Source organism: Lepisma saccharinum, chromosome 7 (assembly GCF_977018435.1).
Source record: "Lepisma saccharinum chromosome 7, izLepSacc3.1, whole genome shotgun sequence".
Lineage (NCBI taxonomy): Eukaryota > Metazoa > Arthropoda > Insecta > Zygentoma > Lepismatidae > Lepisma > Lepisma saccharinum.
Genome location: NC_139235.1, coordinates 96568279 through 96589445, shown reverse-complemented (window position 1 = coordinate 96589445; position 21167 = coordinate 96568279). Strand labels below are relative to the sequence as shown.

Below are 21167 nucleotides of genomic sequence, written 5' to 3'. Positions count from 1 at the left end.
ATGAGTACAAGTAACAAGTAGAAAACATGACATCCAGCAGTTGGAATTGAAAGAGGTGGTTACATACAACACATGTGTACAAATGATACACAACAGATTATAGCCTGCTGTTGATTTACAATACAATTGTATAGCCCGTCCTTCATCCAGAATGGGTTAATTTGAACATACTGTATTAATTACATGAAATTACCTCCACACCAAGTTATTCAAAATCAAAATTTATTGTGTTCGTATTTTACATCAGCAGTCTAAGTAGTGTCAAATTCATCCTTGCTGAGTAACAGTGGAGTGGGTACTGTAAATTGTTAACTGGTTGACAACTTAACACATGATACCAATGGCGTGCCCAAGGGGGTTGGTGGAGGTCATAACCCCCCCCCCCCCACCTCGTTCAGAATTCCTAAAAAAAATAATGTCGAAGGTAGGAAAAGATGGTAAAATGAAGGGGTGACTACCAGAAAAATCCTGGGCACGTCACTGCACTACTCTAACCACTTTATCACTGATACTTATGTCAATACATAACACACAGAGGAAGACCAAAATTTTTGCAAAATAAAAAAGCAAAATATTGGACAACTAACTTGCAATAACAAAACTGTGTGGCCAAATTAACACATACAGAGATCAACACCTATAAAAAAAAAATAAAACCAAAATGCATATCCAATGATTAGTCTATGTAAAAGCAGAGTTATATAGGGGACTGGGCACAAATAAGGTCCTAAGAGACTCAGATAATGAAGATTTGGTTATTGGATTAAGAATCTGAGATGTTGATATCAAATCCAGGAAGAAAGAATCAGATATTAAATTCAGGATCCAGGGTTTAGATATCAAATCCATGGTCTGAAATTTGTATATCAAATCCAGGATCTGAAGTTTCGAGACCAAATCCAAGATTCCTTTCTTTTTCTCTTGTAGTCCACGGTTATTACAAGCATAAAAACACAGTTTCTCGTTGTGACGTTTCAGGAGAACACATGTTCCCTTCATCAGACATTTATTTTTCTACTTATAATAACCGTAGACAACATGAGAAATAATCCAAGATTTGAGGTTTGTATATTGAATTCAAGATCTGAGGTTTGGATATCAAATTCAGAATATCAAGTTCAGACATCCAAATCCACGATCTGAGGTTTCACCATTGAATTAAGCATCTGAGGTTTGTAATGATCTAGGATTTTAGGTGCATATGCTAAATCCTGGATTCAAAGTTTCAGTATGAAACCCAGGATTAGGATATCAGATTTGAATGCCCATACCGAGACAAAAAATAGGCCAGCATACAAAGTGGAAGTCTCATTAATTTGGAACAATTCAGTTTCAAGGATGCACTACATGAAAAGCTTCCCAAAACATCATCCTTACACACCAAACACAAATAGCCTGTACTTGGTATTATCCGGGAATTAGTTAAGCAATACAAGTACTGAATTACCTCAATATTGTCATCACCATGACGATGTATAGCTTCCTCTTCACTCAACCCAACACATCCATATTCTAATGGGGTGAAAACAGTAGTTGGCACTTTGTCATAATCCATTTCTATGGTGGACTTCCCGAACAGTCTTCTCGCCAGCAACCGTCCAGCTTTAGCCGCAACTGGGGTCAGCTCTGGCCTGTCCTACAAGTAATGAAACTTAAGGAATAATTGATGCAACATGCAAAAAGTTTAGCACATTAAATATTAGGTTTTGTTTATATTAGCAAGCTTCACATCCATATCCACAAATATTTACTGCTACAGAAGGGGGGTTGTTGTATGAAAGATCAGTTTTATGAAGTATATAACATACCCGAGCTTTTCAAAATTATGTACATATTTCTGATCATTGTCAGAAAATTGTCTATTTCTAGATACTTCAAAGTTCTGATTTATTTCATGTTAAAATCAGCTTTAAAATTTCCAGGTTTTTTTCATGAAATTAGTTTCACTTTAAACAGATTAACATATGATTTGTTACATAATATGTAAAAATATAGAACACATCACCAAGTTTATTACTGAAAAAGGGAAACAGTAAAGATTAAAATATGCAAAATAGTAAATTTCCATGTACTCATATATGGAGTTAAGGCCCTTTACACTAAAAGAGAAACACAAATTAAGTTTCTGAAAACTAAATCTCGAGAAAGATAGATGGACTTAAAAGATAAAGTGGCAGGAGAATGGAGAAGATTACATAATACTGAACTGCCTAATCAATATTCTCTTGATATCATTAGAATAATTAAATCCAAGGGCAGGCCGGAGACATGCATGGGAGAGGAAAGTAAATTTTACGGGATCTTTGTTGGGAAATCTGATGGTAAGACACCTGTAAAAAGGCCAACACGAAGACGAAATGACAATATGAAGGTGGATCTCACAGAAATTGGTACAGATAGTCAGGAGTGGACTATCTTGCACAGGATAGGGACAGATGGAAGACTTCTGTTGCCACACCAATCACTAAACCAGGTTCAGTAATGCCAGAGTTAGTTCAGGGCCTCATTAGCCTGTAATTAGTGGAGTCTCAATGTGCACCACGAAGAAAAGAAGTATTACAGTGCACTTTGGAAAACATCTTCACAGCATCTCAAGGCTCGGCTGGACCTTTGGTCGATGCCAGGGCAGTTTCTTTTTAATTTTCCTCTTTTTTTGAAAAATCACTATGAAATCGCAAAATCTGAAAAATAACATATGCTTACAATTCTTTCTGGTGCGATTCTTAGTAAAGTCTGCTTTTGTCTAGATATTAACAGTGTCCTGCACTGTGGCCATGCGGTCTAAACAATTATGCTTTGAGCTCCAGCTACGGGACGTGCACAGTTTCGAGTCTCCTGGGGGAAGTGTAAGTAATTTTCTCCTGAGATTTCAGCCTGTGTATTAGACCGTTGGCCACCCACCATTGGAAATTGGGGAGCTATGAATGAGTAGCGTAACCCACTCATGGAAACCTACAACGGCGACTGGGAGTTTGTTGTGCTGAGCACACATTGCCCCGTAAATGGTTGGATGATCTCCCAGCTCGGCAGGTGGGAGAGGTTGGCAGTTGGTACGAGGGTCACTATTTATATTTTGAGCCTTGGCCACACTGATTGAAGTTAGGTGCGATTTGACATTTGCACGGAATCGTCTGGCATTATTGACCATAACGTACTTCAAATGTTTTGTCAATAGCTTCATTTGTGTTGTTTATGTTGCCTTGGAGATTGCGCGACAACAATAAAATGGAATTAACTCGTGAACATTTTCGTGCGATGATTTTTTACAATTTTCGACGTGGATTATCGAGACAAGAGTGCATCGATCAACTTACTTCCACATTTGGCGATGAAGCCCCATCCTTTGCCACTTTGAAACGCTGGTATAACGAATTTAATCGTGGCCGCCATTCGCTCACCGACGATATTTGCGAAGGTCGTCCAAAATCAGTTGTTGTTCAAGGAAACATTGATGCTGTGCAAAACCTAATACTGCAAGATCGTCACGTGACATACTGTGAGATTGAGGCAACCATAGGCATTAGTTCCACCAGCATATATAAAATATTACATGGCCGCGGTGGCTCAGTCGGTAACGCGTCTGACTACCATGCTCAAGGTCCCGGGTTCGATCCCCGGCCGGTTCAAATCCGGGAACTTTTCTAACGGTGAAAGCGGCCCCGGCGCCCACCCAGCGTCGAATAACATGGGTACCTGGGGGAAACCCTGGGGGGTAAAGGCAGTCAGGGGCGTGATGCTGATCACATCACCCCCACTTACGACCGGATCAAGAAAGTGTGGGGCGTTACCCCCACACCCCCTATACGCCTTCATGGCGTGGTGCTATGCACAGGGGAGCACTTTACCTTTTTTTTTTTTTTTTGATCATTTAGCTGTGAGAAAGGTATGTTCTCGTTGGATCCCACACAATTTGACAAAAACTCAAAAAGACGCTCGCGTCAATTGGTGCAAACAAATGCTCAATAAATACAATCTTGGTGCTTCAAAAGACGTATATAAGATTGTAACAGGTGACGAATCATGGATATATGCATATGAGTCGGAACGTAAACAGCAGTCGACTGTATGGGTGTTTCAAGATGAACCCAATCCAACAAAAGTTGTATGCGCTCGAAGCACATCGAAACAAATGGTCGCCTGTTTTTTTTCGGGAAAACTGGTCATGTGGCAACTGTGCCTTTAGAGGAACGTAGAACGGTCAACTCTGAATGGTACACAACAATTTGTTTGCCAGAGGTCTTCGGTCAAATACGGAAAACAAACAAACGCCGTCGGATCATTCTTCATCAAGACAATGCCAGCTGTCACACATCTCGTCTAACAACCGACTTTGTGAACAGTCAAAAAATCGAATTGATGGGTCATCCGCCGTACAGTCCTGATTTGGCACCCAACATTCTTGTTCCTGAATGTCAAGAATAAATTGCGTGAACAACGATTTTCGTCGGCGGAAGACGCCGTTGATGCTTTCAAAAACCATATTATGGAGGTGTCTCAAGAAGATTGGAAAAACTGCTTTGACAAATGGTTCGAACGAATGCAAAAGTGTATTGAACATAAAGGAGAATACTTCGAAAAACAATAAAGCAGTTTTCAATGCCAAATTCCTGTTTTTTCATTGTTAGGCTCTAAATATAAATAGTGACCCTCGTAAGTAGACCCGGACCCTCAATAGGCTGTTGTGCCACAGGTTATAGATATTATCAGTAGTTTAAAACACTTACATCTAGGAAACAGCGAAAGCAAACCACAATAATATTAACGTGAATGCTCTACAAGGAATCAGATTGGTATCGTAGCATTTTGTAGAAAGGAGAGAATAATTCAAGAACAGCTACAAGTCCCTGGCTTCAGCCAAAAGTCCAGACGAGCCTTAAGCAAAAACAATTGCACCACTTACCAAATTACAAGGGTCATTCAAAGTTGACAGAGATATTTGTAAATTTAAAAAAAAAGTGGTAAATAACTGGAGAATGATACAACTGCCAGAGGATGTACCTTCATCCTTCGTAAGTATTACGCTTTCGTCCCAATGTAGTTGGTAGTTGCGCAGTACTGTTAGCAAAAATGGCAGCAAGTAGTGTGTCTGCAGCTGTGGAGCAGTGGTGTATGATCAAGTTCCTTGTGAAGGAGAAGCTGAAGCCAGCTGAAACTTTGAGAAGATTGCAAGCACAGTATGGAGAGCACATGCTGCCACGGGTAAGAGTGTATGGATGATGTCAACACAACTCTAGTTGCTGATTGAAGAATGAACCGCATGGATCCATTTGTCCAACTGGACATGCAAGGTGTTCTTTATGTGGATTTTTTAAGGAAAGGGTCATGATTAATGCCCAGTATTCTGGTACAGTGATGAAGAGTGCTGTATGTAATGCCATTTGCAAGACGGGAATGTTGCCTGAAAATGCCATTTCTCACCATGACAATGCATAGCCCCACATGGTCAATTTGACAGCAACAACTCTCCGAAAGTGTTTCGCTCCATGTTGTTACATTCTGGACTTAGCCCTCAGTGATTATCAGATTTGTTCGAGCCACTTAAAGAGAATATGAGAGGGAGGGAATTGAAGACAGATGGAGCACTAACAAAAGTTGTCCTGCAGTGGCTACGGCAGCAGTCAACTTCCTTCTATGCGAAAGGACTCAGGGAACCGACACAATGATGACAGTGGTGCTTGGATGCTTGAGGATTCCTTTGAAAAACTTTAATAGTTTGGTGCTTGTAGAACTTTCCAATTTTTTCCTATAAATAGATGTCTCGGTTAACCTTGAACAACTCTTGCATTGTTAATACCACTGGGGAAAAAAGGAACTGAAGCAAACTTCACAAAATTTGCACCCACTTCATTCCACACTAAACTTTCAGCAGACACACACCCATTTCACCACACTCAAATAGATAAATCAAATATGCAATTGATAATTACATGTACAATGTCTCCAATAGCGTAAATATGAGGAACACTAGTCTGTTCTTGAGCAGCAATCACTTTTTTGGTCTTCTTATCAAGATTAACTCCTATTTCTTCTAGACGCAGTGAGTCAGTTTTCGCCTGTCGACCGATCGCAAACAAAACCGTATCAAACACATCAGAGTTTTCCTTCTCGTCTTTTTTGCTTTTCCAAGTGACCCGCAACTTCCCATCTTCCAACTTGTCCACTTGCGTGGGACAACTTTTGTGGATGAAATGCGTGCCTCTGTCTTCCATTGCTTGCACCACCAACTTTGCCATCTGGTTGTCGAATCCTCTCAGCGGAATGGAGCGAATCATCACTGTAGCATTCAAACCAAGTCCTGTTAAAAAACCTGCACATTCCAATGCCACATCTGGTTGAATAGTTAAGGATTTCACCATGGTTATTCCACGCTACAAGTGTACATGTATTCGAGATGAAACATACCGGGTGGCCAGAATTAATGTTACCCAACTCAGAGCCCTCTGTAGCCTGTTTGAGGCACCGTAGAACTCTGAAATTTAGTGAATCCACTATGCAGACCATGGGGAAGAGGATGGCAATAAAATAATACTTCAATTTTGTGCCACCAGGTTGAAATGTGGTGCTGTATTTCCATGATGGGTTGTACAAATAATCATGTACTGAAGTACGCCGCAGGTTGCGTGCTTGCATACGTAACCGGGGGAGGCAATTTTAACAGGATTTGTAGTTTTCGTAACAGTTAATTCTGACAACCTGGAATCATGAGAATGGTAAATAACATTATTATTTCACTCATTTTCGTTCCTTTATTTCTCACAACTGACAACTTCTTTTCACTTTACAAAGAGGTCTACAACGTGCTTTCTCCGTTTTTTATTCAGATTCTTCCCCCAACCCGTGTGCCAGTTGACAACATTTGTATATTTTTGGAGAGGTTATGAAACGAGCAAGTTCGAACCTGGGACCCCTTGATCACGACGTGACGATTCTACCACTGTGCCATCAGGGAGGCCTTAGAAATACAAAATTCCAATGGAAAACTCGCATCATACGAATTGATGGGAATCAGTAGAAGAACCAACAGTGGAATCTGTATTGGGTCAGAGTTTGAGTTGCTGTTTTAAGTCCACTTTATGCACAGTAAGGCTAATCGGGACTGGACCTACAGTTTAAAGTGGGATCCAAACCACTTGTGCCTCCACCGGGTATCGAACCTGGGATCCCTTGATTACAAGGCAATGACGCTACCACTGCGCCATCGGGGAGGCTATATTGGGTCAGAGTCAACTGAAAAGTGTCCCTGCAGTCAAAATAAAAACACAAGCCTCATAAAAAGTACTTATATGTGATTATGACTCTTAGTGTGTTATTTGATTTCTCATTGGCAGCTTCGTTGCCTTGTAATCAAGGGGTCCTGGGTTTGATTCCTCATGGAGGCACATAGTAGTTCCGATCCCACTTTAAACTGGAAGTCCAACCCGATTAGCTTATGAGTGCATAAAGTGCACTTAAAACACTAACTCAACACTAAGTAATTCAGCTTGATTGTTTGAGTTGGTGTTTTAAGTCTAGTTTACACACAGTAAGGCTAATCGGGCTGGACTTCCAGTTTAAAGTGGGATTCGAACCACTATGTGCCTCCACCAGGAATCGAACCCAGAACCCCTTGATTACAAGGCTACAACGCTACCACTGCGCCATAGGGGAGGCCCTAAGTAATGCAGCTCATGTATCATGTTTCTAAGAAAGTCACTGCATTTTTAGCTAATATTAGACTTAAAGAGTCCCACTTAAAGTTTTTAGAATACTCACTTCACATCTTAAAGTAATATCAGGAAGGAAAACTGAACAACAATTGACTGTTGGATACGGTCATTAGGGGTGACCTTTTACGTAACTAATTGCCGTGTATTGTAATGGTAAATAAAGAATCCCTTTTTACAACATATCACAATAACATAAATAATACATAATTGTAGTAAAATTTAGTAGCATATGAATTAATCCTAATATCAACCAAACACAACCCAAAAAATGCAACAATAAGACATAAACGAGTTACTAAAGATATATAACTGCGAAACTTACTTGTAAATGTTCTATTAATTTCGGTGGCCTCTGCCACCATCCACTTGGGAACTCGATTGGAAGTCAACCTAAGAGTAAATCATCGAGTAAGTAAGTTTCGCGGATATATCTTTAGTAACTCGTTTACGTCTTATATTATCAACCACGTTGTTTATTCCCCTCAACATGAAAGAAAGTGTAATTCAGGTACTCATGTTTTCCGCGAAGCTATTTTAAGTAATTTTTTATTAATTTCGGTAGCCAATGACACCATCCTCGTTGGAATTCATTGTGTCGTTGCTTGGCGTGTTTCTGCTGTTTCTTCCTAAATTTCCGCTAGCTGTGGTGTTGTCGCCTGTATGTCTGCGTATGTGTCGTCTGCTGTTCACTGGTGTTAATTGCTGCAGTAAGGGAAGCCAGGCGTAGTGTGCCTGACCACTATCTATATTGAGTTCATGGTTGTAGTGCATGATGGCATGTGTTTCTTTGATTTTTGTGTTTATGAGAGTGTGTGCTTTGTATTTGACATGTACTTTTTCGATGTACCTAGCAGTCACTTAGGAAGAAACAGCACAAACTCGCTAAGCAACAACACAACAAATTCCAACGAGGATGATGGCAGTGGCTACTGAAATGAATAGAAAATTACTTAAAATTGCTTCGCAGAAAACGTTAGTACCTGAATTATCTATTACTGTGTCTCATTCCAATAGTATGGAGAAAGTGTAGTACTGTACTGTGGTAGATAGATATCTACATGAAAATACTGTAGTTCAAAACCAGACTCTTTTTCCTAGAGTATATAATGTGCAATTTCTACTGTAACTATTGGTAATACTAAGTATACCAAGCTGAAGTATACTTTATCCACAATAAATTTAAAATTTCTAGCTTCACCCTTTTTCTTTATTACTGCACTACTACAAAAATGATTCCCCCCCCCCAAACAATAAATTTCCCTGACTTTTCCAGAAAAAGTAAATTCCCTCACTTTTCTAGGATTTCCAGGTTATCCAGACTTGTAGACACCCTATACAATCCATAACAATTATCCACTACTTACCAACAATGCACACCTGCATACTGAGGCAGTAGCTTGATTAAACGTGATAAACACTACACCGGACAGGTCAATCACTTCATAAATCTGAATAAGCAGGTAATCTAGTTATTTACAATACTTGTCTAAAACTGGATAAAAAAAAGGATACAGCTAGCTCCCACAACTAGTGTCTTTCCTGGGGACTTCTTAAGGCTGAAAATATCATCACTAGTTATTCCATATTCTACACCAGGTATGTCTGGAAGATTTGGTCTTGTCCCGACTGCAACAACAATATTTTCTGCTGTAAATAACTTTTTCGATCCGTCTTTCATCAGAGCACCAACCTCATGACAATCACTCAAGTAGCCTTTACCATTGACATAATCCACTTCCCTGAAAAGTAAACAAAAATACAAATGTGTACTTCACTAAATCACCATCCCATCTTTCACATCACTAGTACAGGTATAGTAGAAAGATTTCACACTCAAGCGGCATATGAAATGTCACTTAGGAACCATAAGAAATAAATGCAATTTCTCACACCCAAGTGGCACGGCATACTGCATAAGGAACCTATCACGTCGACGAGCTATTTCTTTTTCTAATAGCATGCCCCACATCACCTAAAAGTCTGTCTGTTACACATGCTTGTTTTCCAGGTTGAAACTGTGACAAAAATATCACATGCCACTTGTCACTCCAGTGTAAAATTTCTCAAAGGGAGAGTTCCCTACCAAATTTTGCAAAAACTATATTATTTACTACAAAAGTTAGTATTTACAAGGGCAATTTATTTATTTATTTATTGAAATTTCCAGTACAGCAGAAGCCATTTTAAACCGGAAAGAAACAACAGTAAAACAGTACACTAGTGTTAAAATGAACACACGAAACAAGATAAAATAAAATAAAATAAACAAAATATAAACATAAACAAGTCGAAACAGTTCCAAGGTAAACATATGTTTCACAAAAGCATTACTTATATACATTTTTTTCTATGTTGGTGATAAAAGCTGGATGTGAACTGAATATATCGGTTTGGTTTGATATGACATTGAACTGATTTGGTAGCCTATGAAACAGTGAACATTGAATGAGTGAGAGTCTTGGAGTTGCAGTGTGGAAAGTTTCCTTGCTCCGTGTTTTGTGTCTGGGCACTCTGAGGGAGAGTTCGTGGAGTGGGATGCTGCATCTTTGGTTTCCATTAATTATCTTATGTAGTACTTTCATATCTGCAACATATCTACGTGATTCTGGAGTATTTATGTTTAAGTTTACAAGCAGATCTCTCTTAGGTAGGTGTCTCAGGGCCGGCACTCTATATCGAACGATAGAGAGGAAAACGCTGAGAACATGCTTGATCTTGGATGTATGAGAAGGGGCAGCCATGTTCCAGATGGGCGAACAGTATTCTAGAATGGGGGACACAAAAGTTTTGAAGTAAATGGAAAGTGCTTTCGGGTTATGGATTTCAGTGAATCTGTAAAGTAAGCCTAGCATACGCACTGCCTTTTTTGTGATGGTTGATATGTGATTATCGAAAGTTAGTTTCGAATCTATGAGCATACCTAGATCTCGGTGTTGTGCTTATTTTGCTAGTGATGTCGGTGAGTGTATAATTAATTACCTTCAAGAATGTTTTGCTTCAATGAAATTGTTATGTAAGAGCATTTCGAAGGGTTTGTGGACAGTTTCCATCGCTTACACCATTCAGAGAATCTATTTATCTCATTTTGGAGAAGCTGCATGTCTGATGGCTGTTTTATTTCTCTCATATTTCGGAAAAAAACCTCAGTTTGCGCATGTGCGAGAAATAGCCAGGGAAAGCGACGTCAGTCCTGTGGTGCTGTGCGCAGTAGTTCAGTAGGCAGTGAGGAGTGGACCTCGTCCGTTATAACAATTGAAAATGAACGCTCCAATAAAAAATCCCGCCAAATGTGAAGTGTGTGCAGTAATATGATTTCTGTGTGCGAAAAATCTGGACTTTCTCTTGCGTTATGCCGAGGAAGGAGAACTATTTCAATTGTTCATCAATTCAGAAGTCTACTGTGAATTCATCAATTCAGAAGTTTACTGTGAAACATTATGACAACTCAGACGAGCCATCCAGAACAAGCGTCGGGGCATGCTCTTCCGGTGTGGTGTTGGTTCACGATAATGCTTGCCCACACACCACTGGACGCACTCAAGAACTACTGTTGGAGCAGTTACGTTGGGATGTTTTTGATCATCCTCCCTATAGCCCAGATTTGGCACCCAGCGACTACCACTTCTTCAGGCTCATGAAACAGTGGCTTCCATCGCACTGCTTCGACAATGACAATGCGCTTCACGATGCTGTTAGAGGGTGGCTTCATTCCCAGGCGGGAGATTTTTTTGCAGAAGGAATTTCAAACATTGTAAAATGCTATGACAAATGCCTCAATTTGAATGGTGATTATGTCAAAAGGAATGTAATGTTGTACTTTTCTAATATGTATATAGTGCAGGAGGCCTTAGAAAGAGCGTTTCACGGTCTAACAGCAGACGTCCCTTGCACACTATTGCCGATACTCTCGTGTCGTCTGCTCCTCAGCCGAACAAACAGGCCGAGGTAGCAAGAGGCAGAGGCAAGAGGCAAGAGGCAAGTAGCAGAAGGGTGCAGCGAGCTAGGTGTGGCAACCGGGCTCGCTCATTTGCGGACCTGATTGGTTCTCGCAGACATATTGTCGTCTGCTGCAAGCCCGTGAAGTGATCTTTCTAGGCCTCCTGCACTATAATAAAAGTTCTGTATCTACGAGTGTCTGTCATTGATAACCAAATGGCGTTTTTTTCCTGAATTGCCTTCTTACTTCCAAAATACATGAATAGCATGGCAGGAATTCAAAATTACATCTTATAAGTCTTGTGTGCACTCAAAACAACACATTGACTGGTGTTCACCTCACATGGCTTTGGAGCAACGGCAGCAGAAACATATGCTCATCTTCCTCTTGCTTGAGGGTCAGAATGCACAAACTTTTCTTCCTTGTTGTTGTTAAGAATCTGCATTAGTTTTTTGCATTTCCACATTCAGGATGATAGCAAAATCTTACGAAGTTGCTGCGAAAAGTTTTGGTGTACGCGGAAACTAACGTTTTGTCTGTCAGAAAATGCAAAATTAAAAACACACTGAAGAAATGCTTCTAAAAGGACTCTTGATACTTCTCTGTCAGTGTCTCCAATCCAAATGAAGGTAGACGGGATGGGGAGCGGAAGATTTCAGAGGAAGGGGGTGAAACAAGAAAATGGCCCCACATGCATAGTCTGCCAGACGACGCATTAGCTTTCTAGGGTTAAATGAGCTGTGGTGGTCTAGTGAGCTTTCAAAAATGTGAAGTGATACATTGTTTACATCTCACTCAGCTGCCATTAAATCTGCAATTGGTTATGTTATGAAAAATGCTATGGAAAAAGGGCAAACTCTATCCTCGAGAAGTGCCGTAACATTTTTCACGTTACACAGTAGCATTGTGGTCATGGCATAAATGATAAGGAAAATAAGTGAGTCTGAAGCAGATGGACTACATACTGTATGCATAAAACTGCCACATACTAAGTGACAAGAAATATTAAAAACTTATTAATAGCTGCTGTGATTGCATGAATCAAGAATTTTGTACTAGGCCTAGTGTGTCTACATACAAATACTTTAATACCATCAATTAAATTATTATTAACTTTACAACAAAAACAGTACAAAAGCAACTTACTTCTCCTTCAATTGTACCCTATGGCCCCAATTCAGCGACTTGATGTAGTTCTGAATACTTTGAACCAGATCCTCCCAGGAGATCTTGATCTCACTCTGTGCCGGTATCTGCCACCCAAACCGTCTGGCATCCTATAAAAATTGTATCATTACAAACAGATAATCCAACGCATAAATTTAACTTTATGCCTACCAGCAAGATAGCTAAAACATTTTAAATTAAGTCTACAAGGGACAGTTTCACACCAGGTGGCCATCTATCCCAATAACATCGAAATGTGGACTGATATTTGAAAAATAAAAACCACAAGAGGCAGAAGAAAGCATGAATTTCTCCCCATGTTGGAAGTGGAAGCAGTTTTTCAAGTTGATTATTAAGCCAGGTACAATCTGTGAAAAATATGATGAATAAGTATTTACAGGATCCCATACATTTCTTATGGACGCAACTTCCACTTTAAGTTACATCTAATCAAATAGTTATTTCGACTTTCCAACCACAAATAAAATACTCAGCATGTTCATTTTCCATTCATATGTTGTTCTACGCCATCGGAAATTTGATATTCTAAAGAGAACAAGTAAAAAAATACTAAATGCTAAGTTTTCTCTTCCTTTTCCTAAATGTTGAATGCATGTACTTATACTAGTGATGGCTCAACAGTTTTGGTGCCAATGAGAAACGAGGAAAAAAGTCTTATGCTGGGCAGTGAGGAGCAAATGGAAGGCAGAAGATAAGCGCTTATGTAGACGCTGTTGCCACGTTGCGGTCTAACTCTGAGAAGCTTGTTTTGTAAGCGTGGTGCTGATTAGTGTGCATTTTAAAGTATCCAGGATGGAATTTATTCTCGTGATAAACGTTTGTGTTTTTTTTTGTGTTTAGTGTCATCTTAGCTGGAAGGGGAATTGTGTATATTTGTGCATTTCCGCATATTTTTTTCACAGCCTGGCTTAGGCTTTCTCTAGCACGGAGTTCACATGGTCTGCAGCAGCAATGCCGTGTGGTTTCTGCTAGAAAATCCAGCAATCTGCAAGCGCAGGAACTGGGACAGGTTGTAACAAACGTGGTATAGTATATTTTCTCTTAATGGTCATCTAAAAATTATCATTATTTTTCATTACATAATAATAATACTCATATGTTTACATATGAAAATACAGATACAAGAAAATTCTAAGTAAATTCTTCTACTTGAAAAAGTTACATAACACAAAATATTTGTTCTTTACAAATGTATATGCATGAATATCTATTTCTTAGCGAACCATAAATTTACTCTTGGACAAAAGAGCTACCTGCAAGGAAAAAGAAGAAACTGCTTTACAAGTAACTCATCATCAGAGCTAGGAATTTTAGGTGCAAAAATTTGCCAATAAAGGTGTCAATTTTTGTACAAAAAAGGTGCTAAAATAGGTGTTAATTTTCAGATGTAAAATTTATTGTGAGCAGTGCATACATATATGATTCAACTTGACTGGATAAACACATAGGGTATTCTCTGGTTTTAAATCGTTTAATATAACTAAGCAAAGAAAATTATCTTGATACATTAGAAAGCGACATAAAGGAAAACATGCTTCTTCTTACTTGCTTAGAATTAGTCATCTAGAAAACTGATGGTCTTCTGAGTGAGGCTACATCTGCGGTCACTAAGCAGATACTTGTAAGTTGAAAAAGAACGTTCAACGTCAACAGACACAAGTGGTTCGTATTTTTTTTTTTCAATCGGTAATCCACATCCTTGTTGGTTGCGACTTCTTCAACATCAGGGTTTTTTGCTAAACTTTGTTCTAACTTCTCTTTCCCGACCCCTTGCAACTCTCGATGCACATCCATGAAAACAGCCCACTGTGTTTCCTTTTCAGGACACTGCTCCTCCAGTTTTGTGATTGCAGTAGTAAGGAAAGAGAAGCCATGTACAATATAGAGTTCATCTTGCAATTCCTGTTTAAGTGCAAGCTTTTTGGCTTTTTCTACAGCTGAGGAATCACTAGGCAAAGCATCTAAAAATTTCGATATTGTATGGAAATGATTGCAAATAAACACTGCAGCTTTTAAGCATGTACCCCATCAAGTGAGGATGGGAGAGGGTGGTAGTGGAAGTTTCGTAATTTCTACGCACTTCTGTATTCTAGAAGGAGCCTTTTTCAGTATTTTCTTAATGCTAGAAACAAATTCGTTCACATATGTATATTCATCTTTAAGAGCTTCACAAACTCGATGCAAAGCATGAACAAAGCAGGTCACATGTTAAGTTAGGATACATATTCTTCAGATTAGAAAATGCAGCTAACATGTAAGATGCTTGGTCTGTAAGAACTAACCACACTCTATCATATTTTACGTCCTCCGGCCACAATACAAAACATGGATCATTGAAACTTTGCATTATCTGTTTTGCCGAGAAAATAAGTTTTTAAAAGCATGGGTTTCACTTGATGTCCATTGAGAGGTGCTACTAAAATGTTCAAAACGTACCTGTTTTGCCTATGTGTGGTTCACCTAGTATGAAATAGACTGGATGGTCAGCTACTACTTGCCTGATCTGCGAGATTTTAGCTTCATAAAGAGGTTGAAGGTAAGATTTCCTTAAGGTGCTCTCATCTGGATCTGACTTCCCAGTATATTTTTGCAAATATGATTTCATGACAAGATTGTTAAGTTTCGAAAGAGGAATTCCACACGCTATAAAAGTCCTTGCTGTCTCACTGAAAAATTCATTTGTATTTCTGGAACTCGAAGATGCAAGCGCGTCACCAATGAATTCCTGCCGCTTCCCACCTTTATCATCTCGTAGTTCTTTATTCCTGACGTGCTTCCCACTTTGTAGATGCTGCACAACCAGAGTGCGTTGGTGTTTGTCATCAACAGCAGTAGCAATATCACACACATCACACCTCAGAACAGATCCCATCACTCTGAATGCCGTCACCGCTAAACTGTTTAACAATGTCCTGCAGTTTCCCAACATTTACTGTATGTTTCGGCATGGTAAACAAGCAAATCCGATGCATCGATCAGTCAATCACAGACTGCAGTTACCTTGCTCGCTGAGATGGGAGAAGGAAACGAAAACAAAACAGCTTTCCTACAACAATTTGTAAACAATACAGCATAGGACAAAAAGAACACAACTTCTAGCAATTGTAACGTGTCATTGTTGGCACTGTTTAAAGTCCGCGCGCTTACTACATTAACGTCCAAGAACTGAAGAAAGCCGATTCATTGTTGTGCTGTAAACAAGAATCGCGTGCCAAGAAGCCTTGCCTCGAATGTGGGTAGGGTTAAAAAGGGCGTGAATTGTATTTAAAAAATGATAAAGATGCAAAAAGGGCAAAAAGGTGCAAAAGGTTCTGAGATTGTGAAAAAGGTGCAACCGAAACACCATGAGTAGAGTTCAATACGTGCTTATTTTGGGGATGAGTCACTTTTTTACCCATTTTCACACAAAAAAATTTAAGGTGCAGCACCTAAAATTCCTAGCTCTGCTCATCATTTTCAAACACCATTCCTTATCTTCATTCGTTAAAATATGTGGGCACGATTGTTGATCTAATAGAAAATAATACATTCAGAAATTTGGGTAATGGTTCCAATTGTTTTATGATCTTTCAAATTCTCCTAGCAGAAAGACTAATTATCGTAGAATTTTTGGCAATCATTGTCACACGAAATTTGAACCTTCCTTAAAGTAATGAGCAGAGTTTGAATTTGAAAACAGTTATATATGTTGAAAAAAACAAGTTAAAAATTACCTTACACAAGCATGCATGCTTCCCATGGACAAGGTATTCTCTGTTGACAAGAGACTGTAAGTATCGTAGACGAGTGGGAATTAATGTAGAAGTAAATCGGAACCTTTGTAGAATGCATTTAGGGACTTTATTTTAATGCTAAGAGAACCAAACCTGACCTGCCTAACCCAATCACGAAAGCATATATTGAACAAAATCTAAAGTAATCACTAAAACTCTGCAGTATGTGTTAACAGACGTAAATCGAAATCGAACCATGTAAAAATTGCATTCGTAGCATGATGAAATCGCAATAAAACAGAAGGAACTTAGGCCGAAATTTGTACAAGAATCATATTTACCTCAAGTTGTTCCCCTAAAAGAGCAGCTCGGTGGAAGAGCTTCTTTGGGATGCATCCCACATTGACACACGTTCCCCCGAGTCCCCATTTTGTGCCAATGTGAGATGGGTCAACATAATCCAACACAAGAACTTTGGCACCCAATTGCGATGCCTCCTTTGCACAGGTGAGCCCACCTGACCCTCCTCCGATGACAATCAAGTCATACTGGTATTTACCAGAACCTGAAAAATAAATTAGTGTAGTCACTGGCCAGGGCAAAAATGGTTTTCACTTGGTGCTAAGTTTTAAACAGAACTCGCAAATACACGGACTTGTCACCACCTTCATGCAAAATGATGGTAGTGAAAAAGGTTTAGAAGAAGAACAAAAAAAAAGGCTGTGAACATGGTAGATTGATTAAAATCAGGTGATTTTTTAAAAAAATGTACACAAGCATTTTGTAGATATCAGAATAACTTTTCCTGAAAGTATATTAATCTCGTAATCATTCAATGCTGTTTATTAGGGTCTAAGAAAGGAAATAAAATAAATGTACTGATGGGGTGAAGCTCATACGAAAGGAAATGTAACATGTAAAACTTTAGCAGTAGACTCTTGTGGGTTTGGTATACCGAATAGGGTGCTCAGCATCCAAGAATCATGCAAACACCTTAGGCTTAGGAGGTATGTTTGCTGGAATACGATGATAATCATAATCTTTATTTATCCGTTGACCCATTTTTCCATGGGTATGGATATTGTCAGATACATGTAAAATATAGATAAGATATAGTATAAGAAATATTACAGTATAAAAAACATCAAAGATGTTACATAACACACATCTACATTAATTGAACATTCACAATATTAAAAACAATGATAAACATGTATCGCCATAATAATATATAGTGTACGCACGATTTTTTTTTTGTAAAGTTAGAGATACACTATTCCTTAAATTTATGTGTGCTATTTATAAGCAATAAGATCCATAAGATTAGTATATTATTTTACATATTTGGCAGTTGTGCCCAATCTTTTTTTATAATTCATCTATGTCATACAGAGCTCTTTCTGAGATATTGCTTGATTATAATGCAGGAGGTCTTAGAAAGAGCGTTTCGCGGGCTAACAGCAGACGTCGCTCGCACACTATTGCCGATACTCTCGTGTCGTCTGCTCCTCAGCCAAACAAACAGACCAGGTAGCAAGAGGCAGAGGTCATTCACCCTTCCAGAAGGGTGCAACCGGGCTCGCTCATTCGCGGACCTCATTGGTTCTCGCACACACCCCAATATTGTCGTCTGCTGCAAGCCCGCGAAGCGATCTTTCTAAGGCCTCCTGCACTATAACTGTAATTGTTTTTTGATAAAGGAGTGATATTTACTAGCCAAGAAGGAAGTTTATTGTAAAATTTTACACCTGCAGAATGTGGTGATCTGTCAGTCAACAGTTAATCTGTTAGTCTGGATACGGAAGTTTTGTTTTTGTCTTGTGTTATGTCCATGATTTTTTTTCATTTCTAACTTCTGTCTCGTCATCTAGTATGTAAATAATACATTTATAAACACACAGTGAATATAAAGTCAAAGTTTTGTGTTCGCGAAAGGTGTATTGTTCATAAGTCTAACAGCCTTTTTCTGTAGTGTGAACACTCTTTTTGTATGTACGTGAGCTGCTCCACCCCAAGCTGTAATACAATACTCTAATGAGGATAGATAAGACCATAATATATGTTATATGTTGATTTCCTGGATATGATACTGCGAAAGTATTTTCAATAGGTATAGGATTTTGGTGAGTTTATCATAGATATGGTCAGTATGACATGCCCAATTTAGTTTATCATCGATAATCAATCCTAGAAATTTTACCTGGTTAACATACTCTATTTCATTTTCATCTAAGTAGACCATCAAGTTATCAAAGTTCTTCTTGCCAGGGTTAAAAATCATGAAGTTTGTCTTTTGATGGTTCACATTTAGGCTACTATTGTTCAAGTATTATTTGATTAATCGAGATCTAAGTTTGGATTTGTATTTTTTATTTTATTTTGCCATACATATTATGCTGGTGTCATCTGCGTAGGTGATAGTTTGAGTCAAGTTGTTCTTTGGTATATCATTGATGTAAAGGATGAATAATAATGGACCAAGTATAGATCCTTGAGGGACACCTACCTTTAACGATATAAAACTGGAGTAAAAGGTTTTGATAAATGTATTGGTAAATGTCTGTTATATCGGAGACACATTTCTTCATTTTTACAGAAGAAACTACTTACGGAAATGAGTTTCTGTAGAATTTGGAAAGTTCATGGAGGTATTTTCTCACCGTAGAATGCTGCACAACAAGAAATAAGCACTTTTGATATAATAAACTTGCATTTTGTGCAAAGCGACAAGTTTATGATGCTGTTTCCATTATGTACCTGCAGATGGCGCGAGCGTCGAAAGTCACGCGGTCTCGCCAGTGTTTCCAAATGTGCCTTTTTTAAACAGAATGTTATTTTTTTAACTATGCTTACCTAACCTAACCTTGCTTTGCCGGAAATGGTTCGTTGGGCTATCGTGAATGGTTTTTGGGGCTATCATGAATGGTTTTTGGGGCTATCGTGAATGGTTTTTTGGGGCTATCAGGAATGTTTTTTTAGGGCTATCCATCAATGGTTTGTGATGACATAATGAACACGCAAGTAGGTATTTTTCGGTTAAGAAGGTTGAAACACTGCATACCCACTACAAATCGACAAAACACAAGCACGACGTGCGATGATCCACAGCTGTAAGCGCCATATTGTATGTTCCGCAACGGAAGAAAGGACCCAAAAGAATTACTCATAATGTGAAAAATCTAAGTTATTTTCATGTAAAATGCATAATGGCAACTTCAACTATGTTCCGCAATACACAATTGGCAAGTATGAACCATTTAAAACTGAAAATATCTGATAGAAATGTGTCTCCGATATAACAGACATTTACTGATGTATTATCTATGTGCTCAAGTTGAGTGCATTGTATTCGATCAAAAAGAAATGACAATTAGGTTAAATGTGCTACCTCGAATGCCTAGACTACTCAGTTTATGTATAAGTGTGTTGTGGTTGAGAGAGTCAAATGCTTTAGACAGATCTAGAAATACCGTGCTTGGTATTTCATTGTACTCCAAGGCTTTAGTAATTATTTTTATAAATTGTATAGTTGCTGAATTTGTTGAATTGTCTTTTTGAAAACCATGTTGACATTGATTTATAATATTAAATTTGGAGCAAAAATCATATATTTTATTGCAGATTATTTTTTATAGAATTTTGGAGAATGGTGATGTAATTGCTATTGGTCTGTTTTTCATGATGATTTTCATTTGTATTCCTTCAATGGAAACCACATCAGGTGAGAGCCTTGAACATGATGGCAAGATACAAAAGGCAATCAATGTCCATTGAAAGCTTTTTCATTCATACAATGTGTTCATTCTTATCACCATGGGACAACCGGCTAATTTCTGCAATTCATCTTTAGGGAGGGGAGTGCACAACGATGTATGGCAAGAAAAATTTTGCAACTTACGCGGTCTTCTAGAGTCTGAGGTAGTGCTAAAAAATAACGTGTTTCTTAAAGTTATTGATTTCCACACGATATTCCTAGGTAAGACATTAGTACACAAGATGTCTCTCTTCACTCCACTGAATGTCCGAATATTCCTAAATATTCCACAAGTAGCCATTCTCTCAATTATCATCAATTACATTGCGAAAACACTTGTCATAAAACGACCAATCATTATTTTCATACTGGATAGTCTATTCAATATTGTTCATCCCTCCACCACCTTAATATCACATTTATTTTAAGTCTAATTTGTTACCGATGCACTTAACATTCAAGCACTAGTGGGGAAATCAACTGCTGCTTCTTGTTACACTGTATACAGGACAAATTTTACAGACAATCACGAAGGTATATACAATTTGTCCAGCTCGCTATAAGACTGGTATAGGAAATTTTTGGTCGGTTTGGGATATTTTAAAAATTTCGATATTTTGTACTCACATCAACTAGTACTGTACGTACGAGAAATGTCCGAAATGTCTTCACCCCACCAGAGGCGTCGCCACCGGGTGGGCGACTGTGGGCTCTAGCCCACCCTAAAATAATCTCAGGTCACCCGTCTGCCCACCCAAATAGAATAAATGCATAATATACGTATATTGTTTAGACAAAGAAAAGTAACAATTTGTTAAAAAATTACAGTATAAAGCACACAAAGCGGACTTCAAAATTGCCTAACATAA

At 38.6% G+C, this 21167-nt stretch overlaps 1 protein-coding gene across 2 annotated transcripts in view; it reads right to left on the bottom strand.

The window, feature by feature from the left end:
* The window catches only part of Trxr1 (Thioredoxin reductase 1), a 30609-nt gene extending 9824 nt beyond the window's left edge, over window positions 1–20785 (bottom strand). For both annotated transcript variants that reach the window (XM_083125695.1, XM_083125696.1), the window contains exons 1-6: window positions 20443–20785; window positions 16886–17109; window positions 12790–12920; window positions 9219–9445; window positions 5928–6328; window positions 1448–1636 (exon numbers count right to left, since the gene is read on the bottom strand). In XM_083125695.1, the coding sequence (XP_082981821.1) occupies window positions 1448–1636; window positions 5928–6328; window positions 9219–9445; window positions 12790–12920; window positions 16886–17109; window positions 20443–20614 (1344 nt within the window). In that variant the 5' untranslated portion in view covers window positions 20615–20785. The remainder of the gene's footprint in view (window positions 1–1447; window positions 1637–5927; window positions 6329–9218; window positions 9446–12789; window positions 12921–16885; window positions 17110–20442) is intronic.
* Between the last annotated feature and the right edge of the window lie 382 nt (window positions 20786–21167).